The sequence below is a fragment of the Leucopleurus acutus genome (genome assembly GCF_964270905.1).
Source record: "Leucopleurus acutus genome assembly, chromosome: 10".
In the NCBI taxonomy this organism is placed as follows: Eukaryota; Metazoa; Chordata; class Mammalia; order Artiodactyla; family Delphinidae; genus Leucopleurus; species Leucopleurus acutus.
The window spans coordinates 68,262,104-68,280,139 of NC_139153.1; the positions used below are offsets into that span (position 1 = coordinate 68,262,104).

The 18,036-nt window shown below is 43.1% G+C and overlaps 1 protein-coding gene across 2 annotated transcripts in view; it reads left to right on the forward strand.

The window, feature by feature from the left end:
• Positions 1 to 5,326: 5,326 nt before the first annotated feature.
• CMTR1 (cap methyltransferase 1) overlaps positions 5,327 to 18,036 on the forward strand; it is a 59,659-nt gene continuing 46,949 nt past the window's right edge. For both annotated transcript variants that reach the window (XM_082847102.1, XM_082847103.1), the window contains exons 1-3: positions 5,327 to 5,443; positions 7,423 to 7,560; positions 16,684 to 16,835. In XM_082847102.1, coding sequence (XP_082703228.1) covers positions 7,428 to 7,560; positions 16,684 to 16,835 — 285 coding nt within the window. In that variant the 5' untranslated portion in view covers positions 5,327 to 5,443; positions 7,423 to 7,427. The remainder of the gene's footprint in view (positions 5,444 to 7,422; positions 7,561 to 16,683; positions 16,836 to 18,036) is intronic.

Below are 18,036 nucleotides of genomic sequence, written 5' to 3' on the forward strand. Positions count from 1 at the left end.
GGGGGGAAGGGTTGGGGGGAGCGATAGAGTGGGATTTTGGGATTGGCATGTACACACTTCTGTATTTAAAATAACCAACAAGGACCTACTGTATAGCACAAGGAACTCTGCTTGATATTCTGTAAAAACATAAATGAGAAAAGAATTTGAAAAAGAATAGATACATGTATATGGGAAAAAAATGTAGTTGAATGCACAACAATGTGAATGCACTTAATACCATTGAATTGTACACTTAAAATGATGAAAATGGAAAATTTTGTGTATATTTTACCCCTATTAAAAAAACAAAAATATATTTGCAATAATATAAAAAAATAAATAAATTCTCTGTGGATAGGCAAAAGATCCAGAATAGCCAACACATTACTGAAGAAGAACAAAGTTGGAGGACTGAAATTACTCAACTTCAAGACTTACTATAAGGCCATAGTGATCAAGATATAGCAAAAGAATAGACAAATAGATTAATGGGCAAAATATAGAGCCCAGAAATAGACCTGCATATATATATAGCCAACTGATCTTTGACAAAGGAAAAATGGCAGTACAATGGAGCAAAGATAGTCTTTTAAAAAATGGTACTAGAGAGAGAAAAAAAAATAATACCAGAACAACTGGGCATTCACTCTTAAAACTCTTAGAACTTAATAATAAGATAACAAGGGACTTCCCTGGTGGTCCAGTGGTTAAGAATCCATCTTGTAATGCAAGGGATGCCGGTTCAATCCCTGGTCAGGGAACTAAGATCCCACATGCTGTGGGACAACTAAGCCAGCGTGCCACAATTAGAGAGCCCGAGTGCCGCAACTACAGAGCCCATGCGCTCTGGAGTCCTCGCACCACAATGAAAGTCCCCGTGTGCCACAACTAAGACCCGACGCAGCCAAAAAAAAAAAATAATAAGATAACAAACAACCTAATTAAAAAATGGGACAAAGACCTTAACAAACCTCACCAAAGATACACACATAATAAATAAGTATATGAAAAGATGTTCCACATCATAGGTCATCAGGGAAATACAAATTAGAACAAGATACCACTACATGCATACTAGAGTGGCCAAAATTTGGAATATTGACAACCCTAAGTGCTGATGTGGATGTGGAAAAGTGGGAACTCTCATACATTGCTGGTGGGAATGCAAAATGATACAGCCACTTTGGAAGACAGTTTGGCAGTTTCTTATAAAACTAAACATACTTTTAACATATGATCCAGTAATTGTGCCCCTTGGTATTTACCCAAATGTATTGAAAAATTATGTCCACAGAAAAACCTGCATGTGAATGTTTATAGAAACTTTATTTGTAATGTCCAAAATTTGGAACTAACCAAGATGTCCTTCAGTATGTGAATGGATAAATAAACTGGGATACATCCAGACAATGGAATATTATTCAGTGTTAAAAAGAAATAAGCTGGGACTTCCCTGGTGGCACAGTGGTTAGGAATCTGTCTGCCAATGCAGGGGACACAGGTTTGATCCCTGGTCCAGGAAGATCCCACATGCTGTGGAGCAACTAAGCCCATGTGCCACAACTACTGAGCCTGCATTCTAGAGCCCATGAGCCACAACTACTGAAGTCCGCGTGCCTAGAGCCCATGCTCCGCAACAAGAGAAGCTACTGCAATAAGAAGCCCATGCACCACAATGAAGAGTAGCCCCCCGCTCGCCACAACTAGAGAAAGCCTATGTGCAGCAAAGACTCAACGCAGCCAAAAATAAATAAAGAGATAAGCTATCAAGCTATGAAAAGACATGGAGGAACCTTAAGTGAATCAAAGAAACAAAGCAAAAACCATGCGATTTCCTCCAGTTTCTCTGATCTATAGGGACTTATTTCTTGCTTCTGGGATAAGAAATAGATGGTTTCTTGGAGCCCTTTCCATCTGCACCCCTTGCACGTTCCAGGTTTCAGGCTGCCTTTCAGTCTTGGCCAGGAGATACCAGAGGGGGAACAACTGGGAAACTCACCCTGACTTGGTGGTTCTTTGACTTCTGTTTTTCCTTCCTCAAGAATTCTGCTGGGCTTCCCTGGTGGCACAGTGGTTAAGAATCCACCTGCCAATGTAGGGGACATGGGTTCGAGCCCTGGTCTGGGAAGATCCCACATGCCGCGGAGTAGCTGGGCCTGTTGTGCCACAACTACTGAGCCTGCGCTCTAGAGCCCGAGAGCCACAACTACTGAGCCCACATGCCACAGCTACTGAAGCCTGCGCGCCAAGAGCCCGTGCTCAGCAACAAGAGAAGCCACCGCAATGAGAAGCCCGTGCACTGCAACAAAGAGTAGACCCCACTCACCACAACTAGAGAAAGCCTGCGCGCAGCAACAAAGACCCAACGCAGCCAAGAATAAATAAATAAAATAAATAAATTTATTAAAAAAAAGAATTCTGCTACCATTTACTTTTCATAATCTTCAGATAGGTGTTGCATGCATTCTGCCTAGGTTATAAATTGCATTCAGTGGAAGAAATGGGATGGAATGTGTTTTCTCTATTTTGACAGGAATTGGAAACTTCTGTTTCTCTTTTTGTTGTTGGGTATTATATATTGTTTTGGAAATAAGTCATTTGTCAAATATTTGTACTGTGAATGTTTTTCTTTCAGTCCGTGGATTGCTATTCAATTTCTTAATGGTGTCTTTTGATGAACAGAAGCCTTTTTATTTTGTGAAGTCTATTTTTCTCAATTTTTTTCTTCTGATTAATGCTCTCTGGGTCCTTTGTAAAAAATATCTTTGTCTACTCCAAGTCTGCAAAGATATTTTTCTATGTTTTCTTTTTTTAAACTTCTGTTTTCCCCTGTTTTATTGAGATATAATTGATATAACATTGTATGTTCAAGGTGTACAACATAATAATTTGATATATGTATATATTGGAAAATGATTACCACAGTAAGTTAACATCCAGCACCTCACATGGTTATAACTTTCAAATATACAATACGTTATTGCTAACTATAGTCACCTATGTTTTCTTTTATAAGCTTTTTTTTTTCTTTTCTGTTTTTGCTCTTTGTTTAGGTCTGATCCATTTTGATTTAATTTTACATATGGTGTAAGGTAGGAATCAAGAGTCATCTTTCCCTGATATATTTATCTGGTTTTTCCAGCATTATTCACTGGATTTACTCATATATATATAAAGTAAATTTATCATTAATTTTCCTACGTTTTAAATGTGTTCTCTCATTATTTAACGCTTTACATTAAAAGTAAACAAATCACAATTTAAAAGTAACTGTATTTCGGGGCTTCCCTGGTGGCACAGTGGTTGAGAGTCTGCCTGCCGATGCGGGGGACGCGGGTTCGTGCCCCGGTCCAGGAAGATCCCACATGCCGCGGAGTGGCTGGGCCCATGAGCCATGGCCGCTGAGCCTGTGCGTCTGGAGCCTGTGCTCTGCAACGGGAGAGGCCACAACAGTGAGAGGCCCGTGTACTGCAAAAAAAAAAAAAAAAAAAAAGTAACTGTATTTCAAATAATTGATTTCCTTTGTAATCCTATACATTGTATATTATGCCCTTTAAATTATTATTTTGAGAATGGGTTCACAAGCTTTACAAGATTACCAAAGGTATCCAACACATGTTAAGAATAATGTCTTAACCCATGTTAAGAACCCCTGGTAAGGTGGAAAGACACAGCTTTAGAACCAAAGAAACCTGGGTTTAAATGCTCATTTGTTGCTTCCTAGCTCTGTGACCTGGGGCACATCACTTAACCTTCATTCATTTTCCATACTTCCACATATTCAATAAATGTCTATTGCATACCTACTACCAGCCACAATATTAAATCTTATGGATTTAATACAGACATAACCTTTCCTTTACAAAGTTTACAGCTGAGTGGGGAGGCAGATGAGTCAGTGGGTCATTATACAAGACTGGTGAGTGCTTTGATAGTGAATGACAGAAGGCTGTGGAAGCTTAGGGGGACTCCCCACTCAGACTTGTGGGGTCAGGAAAGATTACCAGAGATAAGAACACTAAACAGGCCTCAGGATAAGTGGACATTAGCCAAGCAAAGAGAGGGAGAAGAGCAATCCAGGAAAGGGGATGAACTCTTTCGAGAGGCATGGCATGGTTGAGAAACCAAGGGAAAACCGCGATGGGGAGAACTAAGGGACCAGTAGCTCAAAGTATGACTGCAGAAGGAGTCAGATGGGAGGGTCTTGTATGCCATCCTAAGGACATTGGCTTCATCCTAAGAGAAGTGAGAAGCCATTGATGGGCTTTCATCATTGATGGGTGAAACAGGTAACAGGATCAAATTAGTTTTGTTTTTTGTTTTTTTAAAATAACTTTGATTTGCAGAGACTGCACTAGAGGGATCCCGACTGGAGGGACAATGATTTGGAGATTATTGGAGAAATCCTGATGAGAGAAGGTGAGTGCATGGTTAGTGGCAATGTGGATGGAGAATGGATAGATTTGGGATAATTTGTAGGTAAATGCAATAAAGTATATACTGGAGGCTCTGGGGAATGAGAGAAGATTTCTGGTTGGACCAATGGTGGTGTAGTTCACAGGAAAAAGAGTAGGCTTATGGGAGAATATAAGGTCAGACTTGAATCTATGGGTGTGAAGTGACTGAGGATGTTCGTCAGACTTTTGGCCATATTGGTCTGAAGATCAGAAGAGGCGTTTGGCAAAGGAAGTCATCTGTGTCCATATGGTAAAATGCCACAGGCGGCCTTCTTCCTCTGGACCTTTGTTCAGTATCTGTAGAGAATGTACTGTATGCTGCGTGTTGGGGATACAGCAGTGAACAAGAAGACTGGGTTTCTGCCCTCAACCAGTTTTCCGTTTACCTCTCTAAACTTGTTACTTTTTTTTTTTTTTTTGGCCGCGCCGGGGACCTTGTGGGATCTTAGTTCCCTAACCAGGGATAGAACCCGTGTCCCAGTAATGGAAGCGTGGAGTCCTAACCACTGGACCGCCAGGGAATTCCCTCTCTAAACTTGTTCTTAATCTGTAAAATTAAGATAATAATGAGAATAAGAGAGATGAGTCGATGTGATGGCACCTGGCGTTTTTTGTTTTTGATATTTGTTTCTCGTACCCAAAGCCGGAAGATACCTGGTTACTTTCGCTTTTGTATCCTTTCCCCGTTGGGTCTTCTGCGCAGGCGCTCTGGGCTGCTCAGGGGCAGGGGGTGGGGCGGGCCAGGACTACAGCGGTCTGCCCCGGGGCCAGGGCCCGGGAGGGTGGAGGGAGCTGGATGCCCTGACGTCATCAAGCTGCGCGTCCCGCAGGGCGGGACCCGAGCGCGACTACGCGGCCAGCGGACCGGGGCGGGTTTGTGGGGAAGCGAAACTGGGGGAGGAGGAGGCGGCTCTGGCAGCGGCAGGGCCAGGCCTGGTGGCGGCGGCATCGGCGGCCTGATCCCCCCCTCTCCGCTCCTTGGCAGCTCGCCCTCTTCCCTCAGCGTGAGTGCCGACGCGCGGCCCGGGGGGAGCGAGCGGGCGGGCCCGCGGGCTCAGTATCTTCCCCTCGGCCCCCCACGGGCGGTCGTGACCCTCACCGCCCTTTCTCTCTCCCTTCCTCCTTTACACCCTTCTTCCCCGCGCCCCATCCCCAGTCCATCAGCTGCCGCTGCCAAACGTTTCTGCGCACACATTCACACACTCACGTTATCTACAAATGAAAAGACTGGCCCGGGGAGATGTGAGCTCATCTCTTCCCTCTATGAATAGGGGTGGTAGTGCGAAACCGAGGCCCAGGTAGAGAAGACTGGAGAGGGGATTTGAACCCCTTCCCTGGGGGAGCAGCAGGTAGAACCAGGCCTTCTGCCTTCCACTTAGAAGTCCTCTGCCAGGGCACATTCTTTTGGATGTGTAGGTCACTTGAGCTGGGCACTGGTTAGCTGTGCGGCCTTCCCCTCTCGGGCCTCAGTTTCTTTTAGTGGAAAAGGAGAGGGTTGAATGAGGTGATTTGGAAGGCCCAAATCTAAGGTGGTTTGGGGAGGAGCATCGGTATCTCCTGCCTTTCGGACGCTATTTCCTCTCCTTTGTTGGCACCTACCTCAACACAGTTCTTGAGTTTCCTGTGCTTCCAGTCTCCCCCGGAGTAGCTAGGAATCAGAGGGCCCTTTTTGCTTACGTTATGGGCCTTTGGGGTGAGGGGATATTTAACACGGTAGTTTAAAGTGAAATGTGGCTCAGCCTGGTGTTGCTTTCTGTTTGTTCAACGCCTCCTGTTCTTCCTACTTGCGCAGGATAGCCCCTGCCTGTGCCTATAAGAGGCTGCCTCCTTAGGAAGGATGAGATTATGTGTTGGGTAGGCTTCCTCATCCTTGAGCTGGAGAGAAGTGAAACGTGATTCATGTTTGAAATCACGAGGGGATCAGTGGTATCTTTGGATTTCATCACTCTCTTGCTGCTGTGACCCATACTGTAAGCCTGTTCTTGTGCACCTGCAACTCCCCTTTCCTAAGGAATTGCAGCCCAGCTGAGCACCCACCTGTTTGCTCCTATTTTTGAGTACTTTCTCTTTTCTGAGTCCTCTTATAAACAACGGTTGTGTGTAAACCACACTGTATTCACTTCTACTCTTAATTGTTCTTTAATTTGATCATTCCTTAAGATTTCAGGAATCTCATAACCACTTCATTCCATCTCATTTTTTCCCCTCATGCTTGCCTCTCATGCTTACCCATGGGCATGGATGATGGTGACATGGTGCCTTGCCTGTTTCCATTCTTTTTTGTGGAGGTGGGTTCTTGTTCTTAAACTTGTTTTTGTACCTGAGTCCTATGATATGGCTACCTCCGGTCCTGCTAACTTTCCCACTCTTCTGTTTTCTCAGTCCTAAGTCAACCACTGCATCCATTCCTTACTCCGTTTAAAAACTTGCCCAATTCTCCCATGTTTTCAAACATCCTGAAGTAAACCAAAACCCAGCATTTGTATCATATTGTATAATCTCTTAATTGTCCTGGTGAAATAATAATGGTAATGTAGCAATCATTCTGGGATGATTTTTTCACCTTGGAAATATTTGTTGATATTCATCAGGTTTCATAATTAATTTCTAGTGTACATTATTGTCACACATAGCCAGTGTTGCATCAAAAATATAGAATAACAAGTACGCAAGGTGTTTTTCCTCCTGTGGCTCGTGGAGTTGATCCATGACTTTTTGGTATCTGACACCAATGGCCCAGAGGCCGCTGGGTCTGTGAGCACATTTTCCAGTAAAACTAACAGCTGTTATTGAAAACCAGAGCTTGGCTAGCATCCTTCCTGGACCTCATTCTGAGGAAGAAGCTATTCAAGTGCTGGCAATGGAAGCTGTTTGGAGTTGACAACTTTCATGCATTAATGGTTCATTCCCATTCTTTGGAATTCCTGCTGTGATCCTAGTGTGTCTGACAAGGGCAGCTGACTATCTGGATTTGTGGTTGCAGCAACAATGAGGAGGAGAAATGATTCAGAATGCACTGCCCCTCTCAAGAAACAGAAGAAAAGAGTTGCAGAGCTTGCCCTGAACCTCAGCTCTACATCTGACGATGAACCTCCCTCCTCTGTCAATCATGCAGCAAAAGGTAAGCTTACCTATGTGGTCAGAGGCCACTGACCATCTGGTTATTTGAATCACTGATGCCTGAGTTGGGCAGAATACAGTTCAGTGCCTCTTGAGGAAGATTAGGCAAATTCTACAGAGGGATACTGGTTGTAGACTCTCTTCTCTTTTACCGTTCTCCTCCTGGGAGTTGGGAACTTGTTTTAACTAAAAAATTGGAATTTTTACAGGTGTGCCTTAGTTCTGTTGTGGTCCTTCAGTAGGTGGCACTCTTTTGCTGCCTTAAACCAGGTGGAAGTAGCGGTGAGCATTGAGTGCCCTGTGCTTTCAGCTGTTAATGATCTTGGGGCTCTTTCACAGGGCTGGGCTCTTTGCTGCAGTGATCTGGCCTAATTCCTCTCAGGTTTTTGCATTCTGTTTCCTCAATTCCCTCAGCAGTTATGATCAGAAACACCCAAATGAATTGGAGCATCCCTGTGTTCGTTGTTTACTTTAAGCTCTAAGGATTTCACTGATCTGGTTGAAACTAGCATTGTGCTTTGCCTGCTTTTTAGGGTTACAGATGTTCACAGTTTCCACAGGTGATTTCTATGAGAAATTGTGAAGCATCTCAGAGCTTGCCTGAAATACCAAACAATTATAAGTAGTTCCATTTGCATTTATCTTTACTTGCCAGCTGTATTAATTTCCTAACAAAGTACCACAAACTGGGTAACTTAAAACAATAGAAATTTATTCTCCACACTTCTGGAGGCTAGAAGTCTAAAATCAATGTGCCAGCAGGGCCATGCTCCCTCCCAAGGCTCTAGGGAAGAATCCTTCCTTGCCTTTTCTAGTTTCTGGTGGTTGCTGGTGATCCTTGGTGTTCCTTGGCTTGTAGCAGCATAATTCCAGTCTCTGCCTCTGTGTGTGTCTGTGTTCAAATTTCCCTCTTCTTATGAGGATATCAGTCATTGGATGAGGGCCCACCCTAATCCAGTATGACTTCATCTTAATTTGATTACATCTGCAAAGACCCTATTTCCAAATGCCATGTTCCCAGGTGCTGGGTGGACATGAACTTTTGGGCACTATTTAACCCAGTACACCAGCAGTCTTGCATTTTGTATCCTCTACTGGGTTACTGGTAAATTGGAATGAAATATGGTGACAGATTGATGACTGAAAGAGTGTGAAGAATCCTTTGAGGGTGATAGAAAATACAGTTTATTCTCAACTGGTTGGCTAATTGAAGGGCGGTTACTCATCAGCTGTACTGAGTAGCTGGTCCAGAAAGGAGAAGCTTGACAGGCCTTACATACAGCTAATGAAGCCTTTGGGGCGGCTGTGATCCTGGCTGGATCAAGAGACTCTCTTATAACCTTGTGTGTGGAGATACGTGTGCCTTTAAAGTTGTCACAGTGTATTCCAGGGTAGGTGAGAAAGGCTGTATGTAACTGAGGTTACTAAGTGGGAGGGCAAAAATATATTGGGCGTATACGTTCTAGGGCCTGTTGAGGAAAGGGAGTTTTGCTATCACCTGGGATTTGAGCAGCTTGATGAAGGTAGAGTCTCCTTGGGCAGGGCTCTGGGGTAGTGGGAGAAATGGCCTGCAAGAAAGGGAGAGCATGCCTGGGGGAATAAATGATACTTAGGTGATGGAGGTATCTGGTTCTAATCGGATCTTGGGGGACAACTACTCTCAAGAGAATGGCTCCCAGGTAGAGGAAGGTGTATAGTTAAGGATCTTTCAAGGGAACCAGTCTAATTTAAATTTCAAGCTTTTAAAAATGTGACTGTGAATTGAGATTATCCTCCTCCCTCCCACCCTCCCACGAACTCACTTTAATTGTACCAAATGTCTTTAACCTTTTCTAGAAGTAGCGCCGTATGACTCAGTCAGAATTGACTGTTGCTGTTGTTTGTACAGAATGGAAATCTAGAGGTGGCCTGTACCTTGTATGTGTCTGGCAATAGGCCATTTGGTCCCTTTCATTTGCATAAAAATGAGGCAGGAGGCAGAGGCAAACAAACATTGTTAGATTTCCCTGGGTCAGCTAATTTTAGGAAGGGCAGCTCCACATTGACAAAAAAACTCTGAGGGCTAGAGTCTGGTGTCTTCATCAGCAAGACTGTCCCTCCCCCTGCAACCCCATGCCTGGTGTGGAATAAATGCTCAGTAAATATTTACTGAATAGAACCAATGGAAGGCAGCAGTAGTATCTTTTCCAAGAAGCTTAAAATGCTTTGCCTCATTCATTTTGCCTATGTCTCCTCCAGTCTGCAGAGGATCATTTCATTAAGTACTTCGCATTTATATCATCTCTGTTCTGTGTTGGCTTCTCTCAGGCATCCCCTGGACAGTGTGCCCTGGTAGTTAACTGTCTCGCCAGAAACTACATATCCCCTGAGATCTATATGCAGCTTTCCTATTCAAGTCATTGTATTAAAGCAGGTGTGTTTCCTTTTGCTCCAACCCCTTCTGCCCGGACATACTGTTGAACAGATGATTGAAAAATGCTCTTTAGGGAGTACAAATAGAAAAAAAAAAAGTAGTTGCTATTTCTGTCTGTCTGGGCCTTGTTTGTACTTTCTCTGCTAGATCAATGTGATGACTCATTAATAGATCTATTTAGTTTAATCGGTTTTTATTTTACATTATTGACAGGGTAGCTGCATTGCCAGTCAGAGTCTAACATCTGACCAGACTAAAGAAGAAAAGGGATGTTGTTGTCATGGCCACTGGGGCATCATATACTCTTTAGAGTATTTTAAGAGGAGTTTGAAGGCATTTTCAAGCCTAAATAAACTCTTGGAAATTTGCTATTAAATAACATTTTGAAGCAAGGAGAGGCAGATGGAGGTCATTTTTTTCTTTTTGGTTGGTTGTCACAGAGAAACTGTGGTCTAGACCCCAAGACAATTTCCTTTTCTCTTCAGCTGTGCATCTAATGTGGGCTCCTGGCCCTCCCACAGCATGTTGCTTTGGAAGTGGCTGGGCTCCTTCACTGGCACCACACTGAAAGTGCCTTCCCCTCCGTCAGGTTTAATTCTTCGCTAAATAGGCCATTTTCCCTGAAACACCATGGTTTTCCTGTCAGCCCAGATTCATGACCTTAATCAAAAACTTCCTTTATTGGTGTCTGTTTAAATTGCTTTAACGAGTTACCATTTGTCTGGCATGAAGGAGAAATGAGTCTTTAACCAGGAATGAGTGTATTCCACAGCAGTTGTTAGGCAGGATGTGGTGTTTATTAAAGTCCATAATTGATTCTTCTGCATCTGTGTGCTGCTCACCTTGGCCAGTAGTGGTTAGAGCTGTCCCTTCTTGTGTGTTGTCACTGTCATTTTTAATCTTGGCATGTTTGACCTACTGTTCTGTTACGGAAAATTTTGTCAGTAGCTGGGAAATCTCTGATTCTTCTATAAAGTGAACCTGTTTTCTTTAAACTGACTTAAGAGTAATGATTTCTATCAGGTAGAGGAGAAATCTTAAATGAAAGCTCTAAATAATGTCTTGGGCTCTCTGGTAGGTTTTAGAAGGGGAGCTCCTGGGGAGGTAAATGGGAATGCCACCCAATTTTGGCAAGTTCTTAATGAAACTCATGATTTTAATAGACTGACCTTATTACTCCTGTTAATTTATATCCTCATCACAAGATTGTCTGCTCAATGTTTGCTAAATTCTCATCAGTCTTGGGAGGCTGAACTTCCTCTTTAGTTCCTGCTGCAGCCAAGACAGTTGTCTTCTTTTCATCTGAAAAGAGTGGCCCCAAAGGCCCAGGGGTGAAAATGAGTAGTGGCTGTGGCAGTCTGTGGACTCAGGACTAATCTAGGGAACTTTGTCTTAAATCATGTCAGGCTGAGAATTGGCTTTAAATAGCACATGAAATAAAAGAGAGAAGTAAGGCTTATCTGCTTATCCAGCACACTTTTTGGTCTCACAAAGAAAAGCCTAGTAGGGTGATATTTTAGCTCTTATCAACCTCATTCTCAGAACCTGGACAAGACAGCTATCTGTACATTAGGTAACACCTAAGGAAGAGGAATGGAGTGGAAAGATCTTTGTGCCAGAGTCTGGTGCTGGAATATTGCACCAGAGCCACCAAGGATTTGCCCAATGAGCCTTGCACCCAAATTTGGTTCTTCCTGTCATTTTGGTCCAAAAATGGCATGAGGACAAAGAAAACAAAAGATCTCTCTCTGAGATCTGAGAGTGGCAGGAACCCTGCATGCCCAGGAATGATATTCATACCATTGATGGGTGCCCAGTGATGGATCCTTAAGCAAACCTAACAGCCTGGCAACTCCCTAGAGCTGGACCAAGGGCACACTCTCCTTTGAGAAGGACATCAGGTTTTCCTGACCTTTATATAGATAGACCTGTGAATCTCCAGATAGCTGGTGAAAGAAATAACAGCTGATTTAACATTGTAGCTTCTAGGTTAGTCTCTGGATTCCTGGGCTGCCCAGGGAAACTTTAGGGCAGTGCTCAGGGAGCTGCCCCCATTCCTGCACTAATCGGTACAGGTTGGAGGCATGGAAGCAACTGAGTGAAGAGACTCTGCACCTTTGGAAGCACAGTTCTTTAACATATGGGAGCTCTGTTGCAGAGCACATTTCTCCTTCACGTGGGCAATGAGAGATGAGAGGCCCAGGCTTAGTTTTAAGCTACTCAGAAGGTCTTTCCCCTCATATCTGCTGTCCTCTGAAGATTTCTCTGGAAAGGAACCAAATTCTGCACAAGGCTTAGAATGATACTTTATTTCTTTATAGCTTTTTTTTAAACCCTAATTTTCAAACTAATATATTCTTATTTCTCACACAGAAAATGCAGAAAAGGCAAAACAAAATAAATATCACCTCACTTCTCAGTTTCCATGGTTACTCATTGTTAATGTTCTGGGTCTTTCTTTCTGAGTGGCACTCTCTGGCACTGTGACATGTGCTGCATTGGTCCATGTAAGCAGGTCAGCTCCTTATTGAGGGAATTGAACAGCCACCTTTTTAAGAGGACGAAGGCAGATTTGGTGCCTCTCATTCAGGGGTATTCTCAACCAGAATTCCTCCTTAGGAGCCAGAATTTTGGTTTTAAGTTTATTCTAATTTTTTCACACATGTTCACCTGCCTTTCTTTTGCAAAATGTTATACCCTTAAAAATGCATATTTATTTTAACTATTGGGTTTTTAAGCTCTCTGGGGGTAAGATTGTTACTTTTGGATAGTATTCCATTGTATATAGCATGGACCGTTTATAAAACAGGTCCTGAACCAAAGTTGTTGTCTGATCTGTTAAACAATATCAGATGTCCTTTTTCAGCCTACTGGGGTGCAGGGTGCTAAGTGATAGTCCAAGGGGGACTCAGTTCTCTGCTAGGATATAGGTATTCCATCCTCATGCTTAAACTTTTTGTTGTTGAACCTTTAAAAAAACTTTTTTTTGAAGACTTCTTTTTTTTTTTAGAGCAGTTTTTAAGGTTCACAGCAAAATTGAAAGTACAAAGATATCTCCTACACACCCTGCCCTTATATGCACAGCCTCTCCCATTAGCACCATCTCTTACCAGAGGGCTACATTTGTTACATTGATGAACCTGTGCTGACACATTATCAACCAGAGTTCATAGTTTATATGATGGTTCACTCTTGATGTTGTACACTCCATGGGTTTGGGCAAATATATAATGACATGTACCCTTCCTTATTTATTTATTTATTTTTTTGGCAGTACGCGGGCCTCTCACTGTTGTGGCCTCTCCCGTTGCGGAGCACAGGCTCCGGACGCGCAGGCTCAGCGGCCATGGTTCACGGGCCTAGCCGCTCCGCGGCATGTGGGATCTTCTGGACCAGGGCACGAACCCGTGTCCCCTGCATCGGCAGGCGGATTCTCAACCACTGCGCCACCAGGGAAGCCCCCCTTCCTTATATTTTTGAGGGCTGAACGTCTTGCACTGCATGTATGAGGTGTTGTAAGAGGAAATATCCTGAGGTACACTTAGTAGGTGCTTAGCAAAGATGACAACTGGGTGACAGTTCTTTAAATTCACTACAGTGAGCAGTTAATTTCTGTTAAATGCAAAGCCTTAGTCCAAGTGTTGGAGATAGAATGTTGGTTGTGGCAGAGTCCTTGCTCTCTAGGAGTGACCCTGTCCAGTGGGGTGGCATGTGACAACTAGCTCTCAGGAAGTGTGATGAGTGCTGTGCTGATGGTATGAATACTGGTGCTACTGGAGCACCGTGGAAGGGAGAGTCAGGCCTGGGGTGCTGGGGAAGACTTCGCTCTTCTCTGAATGTCAACCCTTAGTTTGTGTTCTCACTGGGAAATGGGTGGATGAGTGCAGACAGTCTTTAGAATTAGGATGTAATCCTCAAGTTATGAATACCTGTATAATGCCCATTTTGGGTATATATAAATAATTTTTTTACATGGCTGCCCTTTGTGCCTTTCCACAAATACCTCCCACAAGCAGCCAAACTTTGAGTCACCATCTCTTCTCAGGGACTTCCTTTCTTCCTTAAAGGAATTGTGCTACATTGCTAAGTTAGTTTTTTTTTTTTACATTTATTTAAAATTTTAATTAAGATAATTAATACCTTTTAATTAAGATAATATATTCACATGGTTCATAAATCAAAAATATAAAATGATAGCCAATATAAACTCTAGTGATATAAAAATGTAAATCAAGTTTCACTTCTTCCACTTTCACTCGTTCCAGGTAATCATTTTGGTATTCTTTTTCCATGCCTCAACCCCACATGTGTGGATAATCACTTTTATTGGTCTTGTATATCTTTCCTTCCAAAAGCTCTTTTTGCAGTTACCAGAAATAAAAATTTATATTTTTATTGTCCCTCTTTAGTACACAAGAGTTAGGATGCCATGTTCATGAATATGGTCTAGGTCTTCTATTATTCAGTTGACAATGTGTCTCGGTGATCTCACCATTTCAATACAGAGGGAGGTTCCCAAGTTTTCTTGGTTTTTGGCACTCTTAGTGCTGCCTTAACCTTTTTCACCATGCCCTAAAAATACCAAGAGAAATACCTAACAGTTTAGTTTATTAAGTATTTAGGTCTAAATAACAAGCATTTATATCCTAACAACTGATAGATGTTTGTAAGAATAATATTCATAAATTGAAGAATTAAAAAAATTTATTCTTAAATAAGCACAATTACTTATTAATGAGATTTGTATACTGTTGAGCACTATACAACCTCTCAAACCTTGGGATCAGATTGGATACTACCACACTTGTTTCCTGTTCCGCATTCCTCCTGGCTTGCAGTTTAATACCATTTTCAATGGGAATATGCAGAAATTGTTTACCAGATTTTTTTTTTGCCACACAGAGCGGCATGCAAGATCTTAGTTCCCCGACTAGGGATCGAACCCTCGCCCCCTGCAGTGGAAGTGTGGAATCTTAATCATTGAACAGCCAGGGAAGTCCACTGTTTACCAGATTTTTGAGATACAGTCTATTTCCAAATTTGGGAGAGTTTTCCTTAAGAAACTACCTGAATAAAATTATATTGGGTTGAAATATCTTTTTTTTTTTTTTTGCGGTACGCAGGCCTCTCACTGTTGTGGCCTCTCCTGTTGCGGAGCACAGGCTCCGGACTCGCAGGCTCAGCAGCCATGGCTCACAGGCCTAGCCGCTCCGCGGCATGTGGGATCTTCCCGGACCGGGGCACGAACCTGTGTCCCCTGCATCGGCAGGCGGACTCTCAACCACTGTGCCACCAGGGAAGCCTGAAATACCTTTTTTTTTGGACACGCCGTGTGGCTTGCTGGATCTTAGTTCCCCAACCAGGGATCTAACCTGGGAAGCACCGAGTCCTAACCACTGGGCTGCCAGAGAATTCCCTGAAATATCTTTAAAAAGAAAATAATAATTAATTAATTTTTGGCTGCATTGGGTCTTCATTGCTGTGCATGGGCTTTCTCTAGTTGTGGCGAGCAGGGGCTACTCTTAGTTGCAGTGCGCGGGCTTCTCATTGCGGTGGCTTCTCTTGTTGTGGAGCACAGGCTCTAGGAGTGTGGGCTTCAGTAGCTGTGGCATGTGGGCTCAATAGTTGTGGCTCACGGGCTCTAGAGCACAGGCTCAGTAGTTGTGACACACAGGCTTAGTTGCTCCATGGCATGTGGGATCTTCCTGGACCAGGGCTAGAACCCATGTCCCCTGCATTGGCAGGCGGATTCTTAACCACTGTGCCAGCAGGCAAGTCCTGAAGTATCTTTTAAGTTAAGAGATTCATGTATCTATAAAAGATGGGGAAAGACCCAGTTACAGTGACCATCTAAACTGTGGATTATCCCACTTTTGACCAGGAGACAGGTAACCCACCACTTCCAGCAGCTGCTAAGGTGGGTCTTATTTGGAATCCTTTGGCAACAAGGTTGCTGACAATGAAGATAGTGGCTTGGCTCACTCAGGCCGGCAGCTCCCTCCTGGAGCCTTTAAGTGCAGCTCCTCTACTCTCTGCCTCTGTTGGTGTTGCTGCCTGAGCACCCCGTCTTCACTGTCCTCTCTTTTTCTTCTCTTTTTCCTTCCTTTCCTGTCTTCCCCTCCCCCTTCACTTCTCCCTTTCTCTTTCCCACTTTCCACCTGTGAGCTGGCTCTTCTCTGGGGCTGTGCTGTATGTAGATCCACCATCTCACCTACAAGTTTGAAGGACTATGAAAACAGGAAACTAGGAGGTTAAACAATCAGAAACTGTTAGTCCTGTGATAGAATTGTTGAAAATGAAACCAGGTATCAGTGTTTGGAAATTGATTTTCAAATAATAAATAGCAGAAATAACAATCATATCATCAATAAATACATGTTATATCTGACAGTGTACTTTCAAATACATTTTTTCACTTAATCTTCAAACAACCCTATGAGGAAGGTATTAACCATCCCAGTTTTGTAAGGGATGGGAAAGGAAAACTGATATTTTGAACTCTTGTGTGTCAAGTACCATTAGGAACCGCAGTAACTTGCCCAGGATTACACAGTTTGTAAGAGGTAGAGAATACATTTGACCTGGGTCATTTAATGAACTTTATGTGTGCAGTGCATATACTGAACACTAGTTGAATAAATGAAACTTGGACTTCTAGAGGCTATATTGTGCCATAAGCGCACCAAAACATCTTCCTTTTTTCTTTTCCAGCATCTGCTACAAGCCTAAGTGGATCTGACAGTGAGACTGAGGGGAAGCAACGCAGCTCAGACTCTTTTGATGATGCATTCAAAGCAGACTCTCTTGTGGAGGGAACTTCTTCTCGCTATTCCATGTATAACAGCGTGTCCCAGAAGCTTATGGTATGTCACGGGTTGGGTTGGGTTGTGTTGGGTTTCTGAAGCTCTACTAGCAGAGTGAGAGAAGGGAAATTGTGTTGGTATGAGAAGCAGCAAAGTGAGGGCATGAGTTTTTCCTCTGCTTTAGTTTAGTAGAGAGCTGCTATAGTTTAGTAGAGAGAGTGTGACCCCTTCTTGATAGAAGTATCACATTTGAATCATCCATGGGAAGTGGCTGCTGACGCCTGCTTCTCCTGTCCTGTCCAGAGCTGAGTTCTTGTGAGCATATGTGAACACATGAATGTGTGTCTGTGGATAAAGAGGCTTCATGCTGAGATTTTTTTTCCCTAGTGAGTGAGCTCAAAAGAAATGACTAAAATCCTGCTCACTCCTAGGTACCTAAAATAAATGGGAGTAGTAGTCTTCTGTATTACTTCCAGAAGAGGGCCTAGTTTTCCTTAATAACTTCAGCACCCCCATTGGTATACCACAAGAAGGAAGGTGAAAAGGAAGATCTGCTACTTTCCTTATGAGACTTCAGTGTATGTGCAAAGGTTAGGGAAATCCAAGTTTGTCTTCTGTCTAGCTTCAAGAATATTATAGTTGACCTCTCCATTTTCTGTTGGATTCATTTAAGAATGAGAACTGCCACTTCTGAAGTCATAGTCAGGATTCTGGGTTGGGGCCAAAAACTTTGGGGAAGTGGAAGATGGGGAAGTTTGTGACTGAGTCAGACTCTTTGACCTGGGGAAAGATTTGTGGCTACTGTAGGAATTTCATCCAGCTCCTGAGCTGGTAATGCCCCTTCCATATGGAATATAGACCTTCTAGGGTAAATCAGATCTTCTTAGGATTGGAGTTCTTTTATTAGACAAGGGTGTGTGGGTTTTGGGATTCGGGTCTCTGGTTTGGGGGGTATGTAACTGGGCTCAGTAACTCTAGAGTTTAATGTAAGCTCTTTAGTTAGTTGTGACATTTAAAAAAATGTTTCTGTCCAGAGTCTTATAGTATCTCCCATACCTCAGTTTTACATGAACTGATTTTTCAGTTAATCTCTTGATTAAGTGGGCTCCTACAAGCCCTCATTGTCCTTGCCTAGTAAGGCCGTTTGACTGGTTAAAGGGTAAGGTTTAGAAGTTGCCGCTTGAAGTGGTTCCATTTTAAATTACGTTCTCTTTATCAACTTTACTCTGGATCTACCTCTCACTTAATCAGACAAATTAGC